Genomic DNA, 17,458 nt, shown 5'->3' on the forward strand with positions numbered 1-17,458 from the left:
GCAACGACACGCAGTTGAGAAAAGAAACGCGTGAGTTGTGCCATGTCAGCCCCTGAGCTGAGCTGCTGGCGCTGGAAGATGTCGCGATGCGGTGAGGAGGGCTGGAAAGCGGGTGAATGGGGGGCGGCAAAGGCACGAGACAAGCGCGGCCGAGGCAGCAAATTGCCAAAATGATGGTGAAGGGGTGCCAGGTGGAAGGCGGGAAGCTGTTGGTCGGAATGGGCGGGAAGAAGCCGGAGACAAGATGGACAAGGACCGGGACTGAAGGCGAGGTGAGCGCGGAGTGAGGTGAGTGGTGAGCTGGCTGAGAAGTGAGTGGGCCTGGCCCATCTCATGTGAGAAGCTCATTGATTGAGTGAGTGACAAGTGAGTGAGCCAACCGCGACTGGAGCGAGAACAGACTCCAGTCGACTCTGAGGTGTTCTCCGGCGGTGGCCAGCTTCCCAGCTGCCAACTTCCAGCTGCAACGGCGCCCAAACATTGCAAAGGGGCGTCGCGGGTTTCCACCACGGCCAATCGCTGGCATCTCGCCTCGCCTTGAACGGTCTGGCCTGGTCTTGTCGCCGCCAGGGGCCGGCGTCTCCTCAGGGGAGGGGGAGTGAGAGTGAGGGGTGTTTTCAGAGAATTGGAGGTGACTGTGACTGTGATTGCGACTGCGCGGCTGCGGTTGGAAATCCACGGCACGATTTTCAAAGTTTCGCTCTGATTGCTGGAAGTTATTCACTCAAAGTTGATATACGGAATGGCATCGATTGGGCGTAAGAGGTTTCTCTTTCACTGGTGATTCTCACTGGCTCGCATCTAGTGATAACATAATGAATGTCCAATTGCCAGGTATTTCATCGAAAAAGCCCCCCCGTTCATTACCCCCCTCCTCCGCGTCTCTTTTTTTTCACTTTCCTCCCCGCTCTTTTGCTCCCATCTCAACCAACACATCGAGGCGGTCATCGGGGGGCGCATACGGAACATACACGTACCTTACCTTACCTTACGATACCCTCACATATCCATATCCATACCCATACTCATATGCTCACACCGTTATTCCGTCATCTGCCCATTTGGTCATTTGTCTACTTGTCGGTGTCGTAAACGACATCTCCATCTCCAACCTCTCTGACCTCCACATCTCGGGACGGCCTCACCGTCCGGCTAGCTTCCGTCGCCGTCGTCCACTTTAGCATCGGCTTTAGCTTCATCTCCAACATCCCGGAGCCTTTGATCTGAAGATCCTTCCACTGGCTTGAGAGAAGAGGTGGAGACGATTTGCAACGCCCGTCCCTCCTCTGGGCTCTTCCGTTCCGCTGCCGCCGCCCCTGTCACCCAAGTCGGTATTCGCTTCCGTTTGAACCTTTGACGGTGGAGTTGTTTTAGGGGCCTCCTTTCCTTCACCGCATCGTCGACAGCGAGGAACCCTGCCTTGAACGGCGCCCAGAACCGCCAACTGCCCCGAGTGCCCCCAAGTGGCACCTCGATCACCGCGTGAAGAGACTTTTGGCGGTGGACGGGCTCCCTCTTGGACCAACCTCCCGCCCTGGGTTCCCTGTCGTCACTTGAAGGAACGGGAGCTTCAAAAATCGGCTAGTGCCACCTCTAAGACAAGACCAACACCACCACACTGGGTCACCGCCTGTGTGAGTGCATCACACCTTTGCTCTCTTCGACATCACACACACTCTACACATACAAGTCTCTGTCAAGTCTGTCACCGGACGAGTGACAGATACTCAAACATCATGGCACCGCAGGCCCTCACGCAGACGGTCACAATCATCAACAACTCGGGAAAGATTATAAGTACCGTAAGTCTCTCTCTCTGGCTCACACCCGTTGCATTTCCCCCCACCGCCCCTCTCAAATTCCAAGTTCAGCCCTCGCCTGGCCGCGTGTTTTGCAACATTCGACCTGCAACATGCAAACGCACTACAACTCCAAGATGACCGTTGAGGCCCAAAGCTGACGTATCACCTTTTGTGATTTTGCAGGGCAAACAGCTCGCTGGCATCTTTAAAGAAGCCAAAGCACACTACCAGGACAAAAAGGCCTCTATCAGGGCCGACCGCGAACTCAAGCGAGCCCAAACCTTCGACACATCCCGCGATCTTCCTCCCGAGGCCTTCGAGCGCAGACTCTCCTACGATGATGGCCAATCCGTCGCCAGCTCCCGCAGGAGTTACCGCTCCAGGCGGTCCCATTACCCGGACCAGGAGTATTATCCTCCCGCGAGGCCAGCCCTGACCGAGAACAATCTCAAGACACATTCCGAGGTGTCGAGCGTCACTCCCTCGAGGGCGCCTCCCGCCGTATACCGCTCCCCCTATGCCGAGACAGCTCCTCGCGATATGGCCATGAGCCGCCCGACGATGCACCACTACACAACCGCCCCACCATGCAGTGACAGTCTCGCCGATTCCGCCACGATTCGCGGCGCCAACATCCCCCGCACAATGTCTTCGCCCGCGGTACCGACGGGCGGCAAGAAGAAGAAGGAAATAGACATGGACCTCGCATACGGCAACATCCCCCCGGATCTGGCCGAGCGCACCGACCTGGACCCCAAGGAGGACCAGGCGAAGAGCCTGATTTCCCGTGTCGAGGGACTCCTCGAGGAAGCCCACTGCATCCAGCACACAGCGACGGCCACCATCGCCCACCTGCAGAAGAACCCCGATGCCGCTGCCGCCGTGGCTCTTACTCTCGCCGAGTTGTCCACTCTGTTGAAGGGCATGTCCCCCGCCTTCCTTTCCGTTATCAAGGGAGGTTCGCCCGCCGTCTTCGCCCTCCTCGCCTCGCCTCAGTTTCTCATCGCGGCCGGTGCAACTCTCGGCATGACGGTTGTCATGTTCGGTGGCTGGAAGATTGTGCAGCAGATCAAGGACGCCAAGGCCCAAAGGGAGGCCATCATGGCGAATGCCATCGCCATGGAAGCCCAGCCCGCGCCGCTGCCGCCTCCTACCGAATACGCCTACGAGCAATACGACCCGTACGCACAGCCGCGTGAGGGCAGCGTGGTTTATGAAGAGGCCGTCGTTCTCGATGAGCGTCTGGAGGAGGAGCTAAGCTCCATCGAGTCCTGGCGCCGCGGGATCGCTCCCATGGGCGAGGACGAGAGCGTCGACATGGAACTCATCAGCCCCGAGGCTGCGCGGTCCATCCGTGGCGACCCGGACACCCGCTCGGAGCGAAGCTTCCGTACAACCCGCACTGCCAAGACGCACCGCAGCTCAAGGACCGAGAGGTCGCACCACTCGACTCAATCACACAGGTCGCACCGCAGCAGTGCCAGCATGCGGGAGTCGGAGATCCCGGAGCGGAAGAGCAGCATCGCGCGATCGGAGCGGGGTGACGCTGAGAGCGTTGCCAGCAGCCACCGCAGTCACCGAAGCTCGGCGTCGAAGCGGACCGGCCGCGTGTCGATGTTGACCATTGAGGAAGGCAAGAGTGTGAAGGACGACGAGATCATCGAGCTTGCATCGCGCCCCAAGAAGAACAACATGCTCAGGTCATTGTTCAAGAAGAAGGAGAAGGAACACAGGGAAAGAGATGAGAGAGTCTCCGCTCTCGTGTTCTAAGATGACGAGACTATGAAAGACGACCAACTAAACGACAGAAAAGACGATATAGATGACGACGAAGAGAGAGAACGATGCATTCGGCTAGGGCGGTGACCCAGCCTGGACGGAGTTGGGATTGTAATGGATATGGACAAGCACAGGGTATGACTGGACTAACTCGCCCTCGTGCTCTCGTTTTTGGGCTTTTTTTTCCTCGGTTTCTTTTGCATTATTTGGGGGAACATCATCAGAAAGGTCACACGTACCTACAAACAATTGTTACATCAACTAGAGCGATCACACATCAATTTCATTTTGGTAGATATTATCGCAGCATACATAAGATTTATTGTCTTTCTACCACCGGCTACGTCCATCTGTCAGAGCATGCTTGAAATCATCTGGGGAGAACTCGAGATCAGCAAGCTGATGATGTTCAACCTGTCAGTCAACCTGTCAGTCAACCTGCATTTGAACGCCAGGGTGGCAGTGCTTTAAGGCCACCTCGGTTGAATGCGACACATCGTCAGCTTGAGAGAGCGGCGTAGGGCTGGATGAGGATGAAGACGGTTCGGGCGGGTTGAATCATGCAGTCGATGCCGAGCCCCGCCGCCGTTGCTCAACTAATCCTCGCAGCACACGCCCTCCTCTACGAGAGGAAAGACAAAAAAGGGCTCTACTGGCATCAGATTACGAATATGGCACACAAGATGCATGTCAGCTCCTCCCGCTCTCATCCTGTCTTTGTACTGGCTACCGACGCCGACAGCCATCTAGCAAAGTCACTAATTCTCGGCAGTGTAGCCACACCATGCATTCTACACCAAACTATTTGCCAAACCTGCCCAGCCTGCCTTGGGCCGGTTCCCTCCATGTCAAACAATTCTTTGTTTCTCATCGACTGTCTCATCTATCTTGTTCGGCTGGCTACATCCCTCTCCGCATCACCCGGTCCCAAGAACCGCGATGTTGGGATCAGCTCAGACTTTATTTAATTGGTCTCAAACTTGCCGCATCCACGACGAACTCATGTTTCTGTTATTCGAACAGGCCAGACCTCGCAGCCGCAGGAGTTGTGGACATCCCATCACTGCTACATTGGGATGGATTCTTCAACCTTCGATGCCGACACGATGGAGAAAGGCGTCGCAGCCCTTCAGTCTTACAGCTGGACCCCTTCGCCGCAAATCTCTTTTCCGTCATCTCACCTCATCACAAACCCTGCATTGCATCTGAACAACCCTGGCCACGTACTCAGTCTTACCCATCCTTCTCCCTCGGCCCCACGAGGAGCAAAAGAAACCCGGCCATCCTTCCTACCGCAACGGGATGCTTGGGATGATGTCCCGAGTCCGAGGCCCATGTCATATCGTAGCTTCACAGCCGAGAAGCCCACCCCATCAATGGTCGCAATTGCTACGAAGGCAGCAAGAATTGTCCCTGTGTCAAAGACGACCAGAGAAGGCTCTGGCCCTCGACCGCAGACCAGGCCCCCGAATTACCATGTATCGAGATGCATACCCAGCCGCCACACCCATGCGACGCCAATCACACGAGGCATTCAAACCCTCGGCCAACCCAGAACGATGGTGACGGCCGACGCCAGGCCTGCGCCATCACCTCCAGCTGAGCCAACTTGGCTGCAGATGCCGGTGACAGCCCCGAGCATACGGCCCCCGGGCAAGGTATAGCAGGATCGCACCAACACAAGTGAAGACGAAGAGACGCCGGGGAGAACGCACAGCTGTGGACATGTACCACCCCTCCGGAAATCAATGTTGGTCGTCTTTCCCGTCCAGCGCCGTTGGCGGGAGGGAGCGCAAAATTGTCATCTTATTAGTTTCACTGTTTCCTTCCTTCCCACTTTTCTGCTGCCCTTTTCTGATCATTGCTGGTTGAAGCCCTGTCTCTCGCTGAAGTATTCACATTCCCGCAAACCGACGTCCACATACTGCATCCTCAATCCGCAAGGCGTCTGTCTGTTTCAGATGCCATAATAGCCGCCTCATTCGTTCAGTTTTGCATAGTCTTCGCCGTCCTTACGGTATTCATCCATCGCCTCCGATATCCTAATTGATGCGTTGCGACGCCCACAGCGTCCGTCCTCTTCGCCGAACATACATGTAGCATCACGCTACCGAGTGGACAAACCACCAGCCTGAATCTATTACCCAGCTGATAATACCTAATTTTCCAAATGGATAATCAACCAAAAGACCAAGGCCTCGGTCTACGGCAGGAATACTCCGAGATACCATTAATATCATCCACAGAATGGCACCCAGCTCGTCAACTACCCCGAAAACCGGTCCCCCAAACACCGACGACGCCGGCACCGATCGGCAGCCCGTTCGCGCCGCTCCACGGACACTCGCGAACCCCCTCGACGCCCTCCGTCAAATCCCCCCAACCCTCATTCTCAGACCGGGCGGCCGGCGCCGCCGCGTACTTCCCGGCCCCGACCTCCAGCCCGTACGTCGACCACACTCGGCCGCGGCCCGTGCCGTTACAATTAGATTCGTACGAGTACTCGAATTACACACCGTCGCAATCGGGCTTCAGCTCGCCGTACACCGGAGGCCTGCCGCCGAAAAAGCAAGTCCGCATCGACTCGCACTCGGCCCTTCTGGGATCCCCTCCATGGCAGCCGCCACCGCCGACGAACCGACAGGCGTCGTATACATACCACCCGCCGGGCCACATCGCCTTCTACAACAAGTACTGGCATCCATCATGGAACATGTACTTCTTCCTCTTCGCGGGCGTCGCCTTCGCCCTCGGCCACCACTTCTTCTACCAAGGCCTCCACGGCATTGAAGCCAAAGAACAACTCCGCATGCTCCGGTACGGCGCCGCGCTCGCATTCCTCAGCAAAGCCAGTCTCGCATCGGCCGTGATCCTTGCCTTCCGCCAGCGCGTCTGGATGACGGTGCGCCGAAAGATGTTGACGCTAGCCGCCGTCGACTCCCTCTTCGCCGCGGCGGAAGACATGTCGGCCATCTTCAATTTTGAAGTCTTCAAACAGGCCCGGGTGGCCATGGTTCTGGCTCTCTACGTCTGGTGCACACCCCTCGTCGTGATCCTCACCTCTGATACCCTCGCCGTGCAGCCCGAGAAGATGACGAAGAACACGACGTGCCCCTCTGTTCGCACTCTTAACTTCGCCAAGGAAGACAACAACAACTGGCGAACGCCGACCAAGATCAAAGGTCTCAGTGAGCTCTCCCTGTCGATATGGAACAAGACTAGAGAGGAGGTGTCGGATCCCAACTATTTCGATTATTACGCCGCATCCAGCGACCAGTTCGACGAGGTTGCCACCACCGCTCTCTTGCTCAAGAAACCAGTCGAACGCTCCAACGCGGCTTCGCAGATCTGCGGCCTGGGCTTCAATTGCACTTTCACGATCAACTTCACGGCGCCGGGATACAAGTGTCAGGAGGTGGCAAACGGCCTCGGCACAGACCTCAAAGAAGTGAATGGCGAGGTGCCCCCCTTCAACACAAGTTCGATCGTCCCATACGGCAACTTCTCGTACAGGGTCGATGCCACTCGTGGTGAATACCTCAACCCTCAGATCAATGAAACTCTGTCCGGCGGAGTACCGAAAAGGCCTGGACCGTGGCACAGAAGCTTTGGTGCCCTTCGTACGGAACCTGTTCTATGGGTTGGCTACGCCCATGTCGACAACACCTCAGAGCCGCAGCCCGAGAACTCTTCCGTGCCGGGCTGGGACACAGCCTATACTCCCAAGATATTTACTTGCGTGCTTTACGAGACGAAATATGAAGTTGAATTCAACTACATCAATCTCGTCCAAGCCACAACTATCAAGAACCGCACATATCTGGATCCAGTCATCGACACCCAATACGTCTTTGGCCCTGATGATGGAACCCAGGACAACACAACAGCCACCCCCGAATCCAACTATATCCTGCCAACGCAAGTACAGCGTTACCGCAGAGCGATGGCTTATCACTCGAGCGCCTACCGATTCCGTCAATTTATCAACGGTACAATTATCAAGGTCAACAATATAGCCAACACGAAAGCACTCCAAACCAGGTTGATCGATCAACATAACTACCTGGGCGTCAATGATCTCATGACCCAGATGATGTCCGTCTACGAGGATGTGATCCTGTCTATGTTCAGCAACCCTCGATTCCTTGCTGTCGTCTGGGCTGGGAATACAAGCTCAGTCACAGGACACAACCTCGGTGACGATACCGCCCACCCCTGCACCCTTGAACGGACCGATAACCGGTACCATTATCGCGTCGGAGATCTGTGGGCAGTATACTCTGTTGCCATTCTCCTAGCAATCGTCGGTGTAGGCTTTGGTGTCACAGCTGTGTGGGAAGAGGGGCTGGTCCGGAACACGCGCTTCAGTAGCATCGTCGCGGCAACGCGCGGACCCGGACTCGAGAAACTGCCTTGGAACCAAACGGTGCCCGGCTCCGACCAACGGCCGGTGACCGGCGCCAGGGTGGGGTATGGTCTTGTGCCGACGGACATCAACCCCGGCAGCACCGAAAGATACGGGTTCGGAGTCGAGGGGGATGTCAAGCAGCGTGCCGAGACTCCATCGAGAACGCCGACCGGGTTAGGCAGTCCGTTCAACAGAGCGAGCAGGAGATGGTCGAAAATCGCTCAGCCACCACCTAATATTTGACGATTTAGTTTTGTCGTGCATAATTTCTACTGCATTCTATTCCACGCCGTTTTTTTCTTCCGGTTCGCTGAGTTGTCGTGACTGCTACGAAGCATCACGGCCTCGAGTTTCGCAAACATCACGCCTGCTTCAAGTGTGGAGAAAGTTGTATGTGCAACGACCAGTCTCTACATACTACGCCGTGTAAGACAAAAAGCCTCCCTCTTTTCCTTTTTTTCCGGAGATAAAAACGCGTGAAAAGCATACCATAAGCCTGTCCAGTCGACGACCGCCTCACCCGATATTTACATTAAACCATACAAGGACGTGGTATATGCGCTCTGCGCAGACAAAAGATAACGCCCCCTATTTTTTCGTGTCCCACCTGACGCAACTCAGAACGCCGCGAACCTGATGATGAATGTTCCCATCCAAACCCTCCCTACCAATGTCATTATGCACTCGTGAGGTTTGCCCTTGTAATGCTGTGGTTTTCTCGTCGTGATATACTGTTTCGTAAAAGCTCCCGTTGTGCCTTCCATATAACTCCCTCGTTGCTCGTTACGCGTCTTCGGCTAACAGCGCGCGGACCTCTGGTTCGTTGAGAAGTTTGCGCTGGCCAAGCTCTTCGGGTGGCTTGCCATCGCGGACAGCACCAAAGTCAAGGATCTGGAATCGGGCAGTTAGCGTGATGTTTACTCGTTCGACGACGCGGAAATACATACCTCGACGTAGGTCAGACTGTCTCTTTGGACAGCAGCCACACACCGTCGCTCATCAAACTTGACCTGCCAGACTCCACTGAGGTCTGTCAAAAGGTCCTGCACGCATTCGCCAGTACGAATGTCCCACATCTTGACCGTCTTCTCGCTGCCCGAGATGACCTTGCGGCCGTCGTGCTGGAAACATGTGATGGCGCCCGTATGAGCCGTCAGCACATTTTTGCACTTGCCATTCTCAGGGTCCCATATGCGCAGGGTGCTGTCGGCGGCCGCCGACACAAGCCTCTCGTCGCGAAGATCGAGCAGGCCGACAAGAAGGCTATGTCCCTCGAGGGTGTGAAGGCATGCACCGGTGTTGAGGTCCCAGATCTTGACCAGCGAGTCCATGGAACCGGAGATGCAGCGGTTACGTTCATGGTCCAGGACGACGCTGTACACCTTCTGAGAGTGGCCGTGGAGGACATGAAGAGACTCGCCAGTGCTGATGCGCCAGACTCGGACGGTGCTGTCATAGCTTCCGCTGACAAGAGTGTCGCCGTGGGCAGAAATGGCGCGAACAGAATGAGTGTGACCAGAGAGGGTCCGGATGAAGTACGGGCAGTCCGTGTCATTGGCTGGAGGACCGGTCTGGATGTACCTCCTGGAGCCAACCTCGGGCAAGCGCCAGACGCGGAGCTGGCTGTCGCGAGATCCGGTAATGATCAAGGGCTTCTGGGGCGCCACGATAGCCTTACCGTCGTGTGTCTTCCCGGTTTCGGTGGGCATGAGGATTTGCAGGCAGCGCACAGTACTAGTGTGGCCGTAGAAGACCTGGGTGCAGAAGCCCTTCTCGATGTCCCAAACACGGACGGATCGATCGGTGGAACCAGAAACCAGCATGTTTCCCTCGTATTGCAGGGCCCAGACCCCGCCCTCATGTCCCTCAAGCTTCTTACGGAGCTTACCGGTCTTGGTGTCGTAGACGTGGATGAGAGTGTCGTCGCTACCGGTGATGATTTTGTCTTCGTCGAACTGCAAGCAGGTAATGACATGACGAGGATGGGCCGCAAAGGCGACGTGTCCAGGCTTGACCTTGCCGCTGGTCCAACTTTGACGGATCATGTAGTGACGTCGGTAGAGGGACTTGAAAAGGTGAAGTTTTTGCAAACTGGGCATGCCCAGCTGCGGGTTGGGCACGGCAGCCGCTGCGGCATTAGCAGCCGAGAGTGGCCCCTCTGACTTGTGCTGCTTGACTTCCGCCTGCATCGCTTCGTTTCGGGCCGCGTCCTGGCCGCTGACTCTGCGCTTCGATCGGTCACTGCCAGGAATGTTAATACCCCGCTTGCGCTTCGAGCTGCGGAGCTTGATCGTGGGGTCTGGCTTGACGACAGCCTTGGTCAACTCGCTATCCGCGGAATTCAACCGGCTCGTACGGCTCAGGTCAACCTCAGCACCCATGACACCGACAGGATCTTGCCATCCCCAGCCATGACAAATGGCCTTCATGAGTTCACCCGGAGGAAGCGTGAAGCCATCGCGGTCGAACAACTCCTTCCAGCCCGTCTCGTTGGTGTCTACAATGTTACGCCAGTGTTTCGATACCTGGGCAGCTCGGCAAAGGTCGCGGTGGTCGAGGAAAGACAGCACGTGGAAACTCAGTTCGAGGGGGAGCTGCTTGAGGAAGTCGCACTTCAAGGCCGGAGTAACAACATCGGAGACGAGGCGAAGTGTCTTTCTGGGGCAGCGGCGAAGAAAGTTGTACATGATGAAACTCTTCATCTCGACAGGCATGGCGTCGAATCTTTCCATCATGGTGCGTGCGTCGAGCATGGCGGTGTGAGCGTCAAGGTTGTCGAGTTGGGACGTGCTGTCGTCGGCCACCATGGAAAGATCGGAGGCATAGCCGCCGTCGTCGGTGATCTGGGACTCGTGGAGCCATGACTGGTTCCTGAAGCTGGGGTTTCGTCTGGTGAGAGCACTGCTTTGGGTCGAGTCCTCCTCTTCGTCGTCGGAGTCCCTGGAGTGCAGCTGGGCGGCGGCGAGTGTGGGCGAAAGTCTCGGACTAGGCAGGCTTGCATCCTGAGCAGCCACGGCGTCGATGGATGGCCGGTGGCCAACGGCACGGATGGATTGTTGCAGGGACTCGTCGGCATCAGCAAAGGGCTCGGCATCGGCATCGGTGATGGGAGGAGTCGCTACGTTGCTGCTGAAGGCGGTGAGTGCATCGCTGCCTATGGGGCTCGGTGCGTCGTGTAGGTTCGTCTGGCTGGGACCAGACTCCGGGGTGTGGCTCTGGCGGGAGATTTGAAGACGGGGACGGGCGAGCCGTTGCTCGGAGCCTGTTGCCGCAATCTCGGAGGTATCTGGGGTGGCGAGGCAGCCGGTTTGTTTGCCTCTGGAGAGGTGGCGTCGAAGTCTTTGTGATGTATCCTCGGTGAAGGACAGGGCGGCTGACCTTGGGTTTCTGGACGGCCTTGAGGGAAGGGGGGACGCGGTGTGGGAGGTAGGCGAAGTGTCTCGAGGAGCAGAGCGACGAGATCTCCTCTGGCTCGCGTCTGAGGGGGACTTTTCGGTGCGTCTCGGGGACTCTTGACTCGACTCGTCTTCTTTCAGGAGGCCGGCGGATTGCCTGTCGGCGGCGAGGGGGGTCTTGCGCTGCAAAAGACGAAACGTCAGCATTCAGGGAGGCGAGGCGAGGCAAAAAGGAGAGACAAAGACGGCAAATACCTTTGTGGGGACGAAAAGGTCGTCGTTGGTGGCATCGGAGGAGGAAGGGGCGGAGAATCTGAAGGAGAAGTTTGCGAGTTCGGGAGGAAGAGGTTTCGAGGCGAGAGGGTACTCTTTGGAGTCGAGTTCGTGGAGCGGTCTCACATCGCGAAGGTAGACGGGAGGGAAAGTGCGCTTGGTGGTGGTGGTTGTTGTGGTCGTGGTGGTCTCGATACACTCGGAGACGTGGTACTGAAGGCTTGACGAGTCGGAGGCGGTCATGTTGTTCTTCTCGTCGACGGAGAAGGAAACGGTCTGGCTGGATCGAGGCCGATGAACCTCGACGGCGTTGGACGGCGGACCCGGCGAGGGCGTCATGGCGGGTGACACGGTCGAGAGGTTGTTGCGAATGTTAGATGGAGAGGAATAGCAGGGAGAGTATTACGGCGATGTCGAAGTGTCGGGAGGGGAGGCGGAACGAAGGGTTCGGCTCAGGTGGATGGAGAAGACGGGAGGTGGTGGTGGTGGTGGTGGTGGTGGTGGTTGTGTTCTGTGAGTGTCCCAGGTTTGAGAGTGGGTGGACTTTCCAGATGGGTGGAAGAAGGTGGCGGGCGGGATTACGGGCAAGGCACCACTTTCCTTGTCGCGAGAGCGGTGCGGGAGCGGTTGCGTGCAGCGTAGGTCGGGTACGGATACAGCGCGGACGGGGATGGGTAAGGTACCGGTAGTGTACGGGCAGCCCTGACCTGACACTGAACAGCGCGACAAGGTGAGGAAGGGCGAACACGACTCGCAATTTTTTTCAGTGAGGTAGACGCGCAGGCGACTGTGAAAAGTGCTGTAACTGAGGTGAGGTGTGTGTCACTGCCGCGAATAAGGACCCAGTTAGCGGACGTATTCTCAGGCGCGACGCAATCCAGCAGCACACCGCAACGCAGCAACGGGTTAAAGGGCTTAGGTATTAAATTTCGAGCAATGTAGCCGCAGACGTAAGTGGAAGGGGGAAAGCGTAACAAGAGGTGAAAATGGCGGCGAGGAGAGACAGACGGGGTCCAAATCAGTTCGGTTCAGGTTCAGTTCAGTTCACTCCATCTCAGTCAAGTCAAGTCTCAAGGTCGAGAACGAGGTCTAGGGTAAGGTAGGTAGGGCTAGAATGCCGGGGACGGAGGAATGTCGAGTCGAGTCCAAGTCGAAAGGGATGAAGAATGCAGGTTGAAGAGCTTGATACGTATTTCGTACTCAGTATCTCATTGTAGTTTGCGTGTTGGCAGTGAGAGAGTCGGGAATGCCAGTGACAGCGGCGGTGGGTGGAATGGCTGTGACGGAAGACCAAATGGAAGCAGTGCGGTGCCCGCAGTGCAGTGGCAGGCTGGAAGTCTGAGGCAGGTACCTAAGGTACCTGAATAACAGGGCTTCCTGCTTACATCAGCCCGGGCAGATCGAAAAACACGAAATAAAAACAAAAGAAACAAACCTACCCACCCAAGTACTACCACGCCTAATTTGTATGGAAAAGTACATACTACTCGTGATTGCACTTATCAACATGGTAGCCAAACAAAGTTCTCGTCCTTCTTTCACGTCCGAGTCAAGATAGTTTGTCATCGACATCAAGTTCCCTGCCTTTTGAAGCGAGTGATGTAACTGGATGGTGCTTGCTTTCGAATGTGAGGATACAGCTGAATGTTCCCTTCTATCCTCCAAGGTATTCTCTTAAAATCCCCGCTGCTTGGCCGCGCTTGCCCTGGGCGATGCACCGAAGTCTGAGGCGTGAGGTCGTGGTGCCCGTTTGATGGAAGTGGGGATCGAGGTGGAGCAGTCGAGGTCTGTGCCTTCCGCCGTGGTTCGTCACCTTCCGCTCGCCGCTCCAGCGTCCCTTCCACCTTCCAGGTTGCTTCCAGGTTCCTTCCACCATCGCCGCGATCAGTGCGTTCCTGTCATTGGCTCTTTCTTCCCGAGCCCCTCGCCATAGGACCGAGGCCAATGATAGAGTAAAAGGTATTTTTCAAGCCATTTCACGCCTGAAAATACCTCAGCCTCCAACATGTACACCGGCTAGTCCAGTCCATTCTTTCTCTCAGTGGCAGGCGTCTGCTCGCGTGGACTACCTTACCGCACTGAAAATCGAAGACGACGATGACCTGGAACGCGGGTGGCCTTGTTACATGAAGTCACTGAACAATTCTTCTTCTTCTTCTTCTTCTTCTTCTTCTTCTTCTGTTTCCCCCATACCTCATCCTCTGCCGTCAGTCTCGTCATTCGGTCTGACTGGAAGTCGGTAGGGTCCCTTTGTCTCCTCATATCCCCACGAATTCAGCCAACCTGGAATTCTCCAGGCGCCGCCACTCCCCCTATTATTCGTCGTCTCGAGTTGTTTTCTGCACAATGGAGATTCTCAAACACGCGAACCCATAACCTGCCCCATTCCAACAACACATCCAAGAGTCCAGGGGTCCCCCAATTGTGCCCCTTGTTCTCCGTCACTCACCCAGCCCCTCGGCCCGCTCCCCTTCCATGCTCCAGTCCGATCCATCCTCTGTAAAGTCCTCGTCTCGCGTCAAGACACCATACTGGTCCTTCTGCACTGCCTTTGACATGCTTGACGGATGACGCCCCGTGGCTGGCGCCCCGCGTAGCTGAGCTAGGTAGGTACCTGGACTTGGTTGAAAAGATTCTTACCGCGAAGCCCGCACCACTCGTATGCCTCCCTTCAAACCACCACATCTGACATTGCAGCAGAGACATCGCGTCTGCCTGGCGAATGCTTACATTATACAACTTGTCTCCCGCGTTTTATCGACCTCCTGAACGGGTTTCAAGCAATGCATCCCCGTTTTCAATCGTCTCACACAGCTATCTCTATCTAGCACATTGACGGCTTTTCACTCTTACTTATCCTGATCGGTGAAAATAAATGTCTGCCGGCATCTTCATCGCTGGAGGGACACAGTCGCGAGACAACTCGGCAACGTTGACGCTGTATCAATGAGACCTCTAAAGGCATGGCAACTGGACAATCATTCAATAACTTGGTTTTCATTGCATCTATACACATTCTTGACCTGCGAAGATGCACCATTGGGGTCTCGGGTATTGGGAATCATCTCTGCCCCTCCACACCTATGTTGTCAAGATCACTTTGCAAGTCTGTACGCTGATGGAAATTGAGTTGCACTATGCATCCAACTATCGGCACTGCCTGCACACCAGTAAACCCCCAAATACGGATGGGTTCAGACACTTTTTTCCACGTTGGAGAAGGGTTCCATCGCGTGACATTCATGTCCATCAACGTCACAGCGCTGCGTCTCAATCACGGCGCTCAAAAGACTCTCCACGTACGTACGTACCATAATCTCTGCTGACAAACCACTTGCTCGACAGTTCAAACACATTACCAGAATTCTGACGCCATCAAACTATCAAGGACAAGAAAAGACTTCGTAAGCAACTTCAACCCGGCCGCACTCGCATCCTTTGCCTCAGATCTCGCGGCACGGATGAATAGCTTCAAACTCTTACGGATGCGCCTTCTTTGGCTCCCTCCTTGCCCTTTGTCGCTTTCACTGGCTCGGTGCTCCGCCCGCCCGCCCCCTCTTTGTCACCGCCGCCCCGATCCTGCCTAGCGGCGCGGAAAAGCGCCGCTCACCGATCCCGGAGGCCGCACGCCGAAAACAAGGAACCAAAAATCGGGTCTCTGCAAACCACAATCCTGCCCCAACGATAGACTCAACGACCAGAGACTCCGGCCGTCATGCTCATCGCTCAGTGATCACAGGTAAAACTTCATGGCTCATACTTGCTGAACTGAATCGGTCAGCGATGTCTCAAAGATCTCATGGAGACGCCTTCGCCGTGACCCGTAAAGGTCTACTTCACTTGCATCTCATTTGGAGAATTGGCGGACCTGCCGCCTGACAGTGTTCGTAATGTGATTATCGAACTATCAAAAAGAGAAAATTGTAAGAGAGTCCGTCATGTCTTGAGTTGTAGAAGACCCCGAAGCACTTCTTTCACCCTCGGAGTTGGAGTGCCAACATAACCCTCTGCAAATTGCAACAAATTGCCCTTCATCCTTTCTCCATGAACAGCCAACGGCTCCGCCTTCTTGAGGAGCCGCACATAATAGTCCCTCAACTCCATGTTGGTCAGTGTGTCGAGCCGCTCGGAAAACCCGTATTCTCGCGCCGCTGAGGCAGCGACGGGCACGACAGACTCGATTGAATGCTCCATGGCAAGAAAGTGGCGCAGCCTCCAGATGGACGGACGGGGTGCATCTGCCTTGAGGAAGACATGCAACCGGGCAAGGAGGTCGTATTCACTCTCCATGAACCATGTGTTTGCTGAGGCTGGCCAGCATTTGTCGAATAAGGCCATGAGCTTACCTCGTTCCCACGCCCCCCAGAACTCGTCGAAACTGCACGCCGGTAGTTTCTTTCTCGTCGTTTCCATCCTGGCCGGGGATCCGAGACTTGCCATGTAATCCTCGTGAGCAAGGCTTCCGAATAGCATGGTCGCGTACATTGATCCCAGCTGTCTTTCTTCATACTCATCGCGGGTGACAACGAACCCAAAGTCGAACCAATGACAATGTTCCCAGTTCATAAGTGGCGGGTAGCTATTCACTACCGCCATCGAATAAAAGATGAAGCAATGCCTCTTTGCAAAAGGATCCAGGTCCTCGACGTTCTTAAGTTGATCCTCTGGGGCCAAGTATTTCCGTGCTTTGGTCTCCATGTTCCGCATCTGAGTCGTAGGGCTCGGGGCTCGAGGAATCAGCTCATGTGCATCTGATAGCTCAAAACGGGCACGGTGTTTGAGAAACCAAGGAAAGTATTTTTCCCTGCCAGTGGTGGGTAACTCCTCGTACTTCTCGATTATCTTGGCCACAAGGTAAGGATTGCCGCCTGTGTTCAATCGCCACTGATGTAGCTCTTCGCGTGTAATACGGTTGGGGTGTTGGACGAAAAGTCCAATAAAAACCCCAAATAGGTGCGACGCTTCCTTATGGTTTTCACATCGGTCGAACCAATAGTCCTGTTGTACTCGTGGATCTGTCGGAATGTCATCCATGCAAACGTCCTCGTGAAGATAGTCGGCAGAAGTGACCTGCCGCACATTGCATTTGAGGAGGTCTGCCAGCGACATTTGTTGTCCACAGGCTCTGTTACAGGACCAGCCTCCTCCGCATTGAGAGCATTGTTGAGTCGTTTCTTCGGGGCAGCCGGCGCAAAGTTCCACGGTGTCTTCTCTGGGCATTCCATTATGAGGTTGACTTTCCGAGGCTTCCTCGTGCTCAACGGGGTGAATAGCACTGTACACAATAACATCAGCATGACTTCTGTAGATTTTGAGAATAGTGATAACCGCTTCGCCGAGAACTCAAGAAGCCCACCTTTCGTTCTTGTGCTGTGCCTGAGCATTTTGAGCCCGTTGTCGATGAAGGTGCTCATATATGGCATGACTTTGGTAGAAATGTTCTTGGCCCCTTCTTGCGATGATCGTAGAGTTGTGGCCAACTGTTGACTCCTTAACCTCCGTTTTCCTTGGCTCGGGCTCTGGCAAAACTTTGCTCGTAGTCAACTCCCTTTGCATCCATGAGACAACCTTCATCACAGCTGATAACAGCATATGCTGCTCATCTTTCCCTAGGTCGTCTCCTATCGGAACAGTCCAGCTGTGGCTGTAAAGCTTGCCATGACAGCCACGCGTTCTCAGATCTTGGAAGAAGTGAAGAAATTTCGAACACAACAGACAGCTGTATCTGCTACAGCCAATGTAATCAAATCTTTTCCCGTTGGCAACCTCCCCAGGATGGCCGAGAATAAACAGGATAAGCT

At 55.3% G+C, this 17,458-nt stretch overlaps 3 protein-coding genes across 3 annotated transcripts; 2 read left to right on the forward strand and 1 right to left on the reverse strand.

The window, feature by feature from the left end:
• Nucleotides 1–1,736: 1,736 nt before the first annotated feature.
• CkaCkLH20_01562 (uncharacterized protein) lies at nt 1,737–3,572 on the forward strand (the record flags this gene model as incomplete). The annotated part of the gene is made up of 2 exons (XM_038884281.1): nt 1,737–1,802; nt 1,986–3,572. 2 exons carry the CDS (start codon nt 1,737–1,739, stop codon nt 3,570–3,572), a joined length of 1,653 nt encoding a protein of 550 aa, XP_038749981.1.
• A 2,256-nt stretch (nt 3,573–5,828) lies between these two features.
• Nucleotides 5,829–8,232, forward strand: CkaCkLH20_01563 (uncharacterized protein; the record flags this gene model as incomplete). The annotated part of the gene is made up of 2 exons (XM_038884282.1): nt 5,829–6,026; nt 6,082–8,232. The coding sequence occupies 2 exons, from the start codon at nt 5,829–5,831 to the stop codon at nt 8,230–8,232; spliced, it is 2,349 nt and encodes a 782-aa protein (XP_038749982.1).
• A 540-nt stretch (nt 8,233–8,772) lies between these two features.
• CkaCkLH20_01564 (WD repeat containing protein pop1) lies at nt 8,773–11,996 on the reverse strand (the record flags this gene model as incomplete). The annotated part of the gene is made up of 3 exons (XM_038884283.1): nt 8,773–8,880; nt 8,937–11,567; nt 11,640–11,996. The coding sequence occupies 3 exons, from the start codon at nt 11,994–11,996 to the stop codon at nt 8,773–8,775; spliced, it is 3,096 nt and encodes a 1,031-aa protein (XP_038749983.1).
• Nucleotides 11,997–17,458: the final 5,462 nt, after the last annotated feature.

Source organism: Colletotrichum karsti (genome assembly GCF_011947395.1).
Source record: "Colletotrichum karsti strain CkLH20 chromosome Unknown Scaffold4, whole genome shotgun sequence".
Classification (NCBI taxonomy): Eukaryota; Fungi; Ascomycota; class Sordariomycetes; order Glomerellales; family Glomerellaceae; genus Colletotrichum; species Colletotrichum karsti.